Here is a 4266-nt window from a genome sequence, read left to right as displayed (position 1 = left end):
CCCCGGGAAACAGTTCACTGGTGGCCGCGACAAAACGTTCCGCACGTGTTCAGCTATTTAAACCGACATGTTGGTATTCAGAAAATTCTTATCGTAACAAAAATAAAAAACGGTATTCGGTACGAACCGGTATACCGCCCAGCACTAACTAGCCTCATATGTTTTCTCAAATAATATTATAACTCTTTAATGATACTGGACAATACTAAATTTCTCTCTTTCTCCCTAAAAAAATCTTTCACGTTTGATGTGTAAACATGATGCGTTCAGATATCCTGAAAATAATCTAGTTGATGTCGTGGTTCAAGTTAAAATCAGGCTTCTCTTAACACTTAAATAAGTGCTGCATCCTAATTTCTGTACTACAATCCGTAAGGCTGTAGCATAGTAAAATAACAAAAATAAAGGCAAACATATCAATAAAATGTTTCTTAAGTTCAAAAAAACAATAATAAAACATAGTTTTCAGTGTGTTAAAGCAGAAAATGAACACCATTAAGGTCCTACCCCTTGGTGACTGATGTTTCCAAATGATGTTGGCCTCTGGTCGACCGACAGCCAGACAGAAAAGATTGACACTGCTTCCCTCGTTCACTGTGATGTCCTTCGAAATATTAGTGATCCTGGCAGGTACTATGGAAAGAAAAACAAATTAGAATTCATTTTGTCACTTCCACACCAGATTTAATGTTTTTTTTTTAATTTGCTGGCCTTTTTTCCAGTAACATTTTTTATTTTTTTTTTACAATAATATTTTATTAAATGAAAAAGAAATGCTGTAATTGTTAGTTTGAAAAGACAGAGATGAATTCAGAATGCAAACCAACAAGAGAAACGTGAGCAAAACTATATTTAAAGAAATTTAAAAAAAGCAAACAAACAAACATAAACTCAAGGCCTAAAGTAGAACTGGACAGGTCAAGAAGCTCAATGTCAGACTGCAGGTAAGATGAACACAGGGAGACAAAATGGACTGGAGCTGATGAAAATACCGGAGACAGGTAAGTTACTGGCAAGATATCTTGGTTAAATTACTTACTCATTACCTATCAGTAACTATATTTACAACTTATTAACTTTAGGAGTCAAAATGGCCATCACAGCCAATCGATCTTAGTATAAACAAAAATAGTTGTAGCCTACCTGAGTGTTATCAATATTATGTTTTAATTTGTTGGTGTGGTAGCTAATTAGCGTTCACATCACATATTTCAAGAATGGACAGATCAAAATACTATAATATGGCATTAAATGGCACATAAGGATTTTTACAATGTTCGACCAAAACAACCAACAGAATCCTAATTTCTCACCAGTCTTTGTTTAAAACTCTGGCATGATATGTATAATATGAATTATTTCAAGAAATGATAGGCATTTTATTTAACACATCAATCAAAATCCTACTCATAATATCACAGGTGCAGTTGCACAGAAAGGCTGCGTGTGTCATGTTTCACTCACCAAAGTTTGCAATTAAATACGTGAACTCAGACCCACAGCAAGAATGTGTGAACAACCAAGAAGCCATTTTTACTTACAATATGAAAAAAAGAAACTTACTTGAATATGTGCCGTTTGTTTTTCTAAACTCTATGGTCTTTGAACACGTTTTCTCATGAGTTTGACATTTTAACGTTAGAACACAATTTATGAAACTGAACCACATTCACGTTCACACAACTCACCCTAAAAATGATTCAAACCACCTTAATCCAATGTAAAATGTAAGGTTTTCTCTGTGTGTCACACACAGATGTAAAACAACACAAACAGGACTCCAGTCAACCACCAGGGGCCTCGTGTACAAAGACTTGTGTGGATTTCTTTCTGAAACGTGGCGTGCGGTCAAATCCAGAAAATTGCGTATGCACAAAAAAATCCAGATGTATCAAACTGTGCGTACGCCGGAATCCACGCACATTTCTTTTGTACGTCACAATTAACATGGAACTGAGCGCAGGTGAGACACCTCCCCCGACACGCCTTCATTAACATATATTAAACAGATGCTAATTACTTCCTGCATGTGTGATGGACACGTTTGTGTGATCTCTGCGTGATCAGAAATGATTTCTAGAGTCAGGAAAATAATGAATTAAATATAATGTGAGGGAGGAAAAAAATCCTAAGTAAGAATAGGAGTAAATATGTTTGTCACGCAAAGAACGAGTGATTGTGTGTCGGTGTGTGTGTGTGTGTGTGTGTGTGTGTGTGTGTACGCGCGGGAATCTGCTGTGTTGTGCAACCGGTGCACCCATCTATTCTGAGATTGGAAATATTAACTTTGCGCAGGAGATTATTAGTTACTGTAAACACAGAGGAACACAGATGTTTGGTAGAACATAGATCTTTGTTTATTTCATAGCTGATATTAAAAAACGAGTCTCTGCGCCTCAGTGGAGTTTTCATGGCGTGACGTGATGTTCGAGACTTAGAATCATATGGATGAGATCGTTCCATTGGCCATGACTCAGCTTTGGGTGGACTGATACAGTCCCTATCAGTCTGCCAGCTCCCTCTGGAAAGCTCCTGTGGAACCCCAGTTCAATCCCTGCTGCTGCGTGTGCACGCGTGGCACAGGGCTCCTCGATGTGTCGCGCTCCCAAAGYGCAGCATTGCCAAACTGAAAAAAGATTTTTCCTCAAAATTGCTGATGAGCCACTCGTCATCGTGGATCAGAAATTTTTTTATGTTTATAAATAAATGTTCTGTGTGTTACACTCTTTATTATATCCTCCAATAAGGCTGAACCTGTTCCTGGTAAATGTATTTTTGGCACAACTTTGCGTGTCCTATATCTAACTGTGTCTATGTGGATGTAATAATTGCTAATCATATGTGTCTGGTGTGAACAGTAATCATTTTCACATCATTAACAGTTTCTCAGAATCACCTCTAACCCCRGATTTATACTGCATGCATCTCCGCTGCGCAGGTCGCAGCTGTGTGTTTCAAGTCCAGTGTACACCACCTCCGCTCCGGTCYGGCAGRGATCGCACGATAAATTCAGTGATAAGTGTGGAAGTCACTGCAAAAAATAATTAATTCTGTGAAAGACGAACTCCAAACACAGCTGAAAACAACGATATAAAGGCTTTTGGTATCTATGTTGAAACTGTCTCGCTGTCGTCTTTCTGAAACTTCTGATTTCAAAATAAAATCCACGTGTATCGTGTGTGTACACATATGCTTCATGCTACATGTTCCCATCGGCTTCCCAAACAGAACGATACATTCTGACAGCATTTGTGTAGAAATATATCCGTATATTTATTAATATAGCCGCAATTTCAACATTATTCTGACAAATTATTCCCCCGAATAGTGTCTTATTTTGAAAATACGGGTGTTGTGCTCGTGTCTTTTCCTGTTGGTGCGACGTAATCTTTAAAAATTGACTCCGGAGCTGCTCCGTCGTCCGGCAAAAATAGGATCTGTTCTAATTATGACGGTTCGCCGTCCGCTCACCGCTGCCCTGCGCTGCCATGCGCAGCCAGTGTAAACACTCTCATTGATTATAATGGCTGAGTATTTACTGCGRAGGTCGGACCGGAGCGGAGTGGAGACGGAATGCAAGTAATGTAAATTAGGGGTAAGTGTCACCAATGGAACCAAAACCACAGAAACATGCGTACGCCAACCCTGGAGTTGGCGTGGGGCTGCACACATTTCCACATTCATTTCTGTTTTGATACATCCGGGGTTTTGCGTGGAAAATGGCKTACACAAACTTTTTGTTCATATGCACCGTTGATACAAGGCCCCAGGTGAAAATGAAAACACCAAACCCAGAACCAAACCAGTCAGCATTCCATATGTTGTGGGAGTTTCAGAGAAACTGAGACATTTTTTCTCTAAACATGAGGTCCCAATGGTTTTCAAACCCCACAGCACATTACTGCAAAGCCTGGTTCAACCCAAAGATCTGGTCCTCTGGCACAAACAGAGAAAGGTTGTGTATGCTGTTAAGTGCAAGGAGGACTGTGATTAGTTATATATCTGGGAAACAAAGCAGCTACTGTTCAAAAGAATGAGCCAGCACAGAAGAGCAACATAATCAGGTCAGGACTCTGCAGTTTGCACTCATCTACAGGCCAGCGGTCACTCTTTCAGGGATGAAGATGTTCTCATCCTTGACCGAGAGGAACATTGGGCCTCATGCAAGAACCGTTCGTACGCACAGATTTGTTCTTAAGTTGTGCGTACGAGTGATTTAGGAGAATGTGTGGCATTCACCAATGTTTTCGTATTCTAAGATTTTTT

The 4266-nt window shown here is 39.6% G+C and overlaps 1 protein-coding gene across 1 annotated transcript in view; it reads right to left on the bottom strand.

Annotated features, from left to right (window-relative positions):
- Positions 1-507: 507 nt before the first annotated feature.
- opcml (opioid binding protein/cell adhesion molecule-like) overlaps positions 508-4266 on the bottom strand; it is a gene marked incomplete at both ends in the record, with an annotated part of 12947 nt that continues 9188 nt past the window's right edge. Inside the window, 1 exon segment of the mRNA XM_014028425.1 lies at positions 508-633. Within this exon segment, the coding sequence (XP_013883879.1) occupies positions 508-633 (126 nt within the window).

This window comes from Austrofundulus limnaeus, unplaced genomic scaffold, assembly GCF_001266775.1.
Source record: "Austrofundulus limnaeus strain Quisiro unplaced genomic scaffold, Austrofundulus_limnaeus-1.0 Scaffold761, whole genome shotgun sequence".
Taxonomy (NCBI): Eukaryota; Metazoa; Chordata; class Actinopteri; order Cyprinodontiformes; family Rivulidae; genus Austrofundulus; species Austrofundulus limnaeus.
This window is presented reverse-complemented; position numbering and strand designations above follow the sequence as displayed.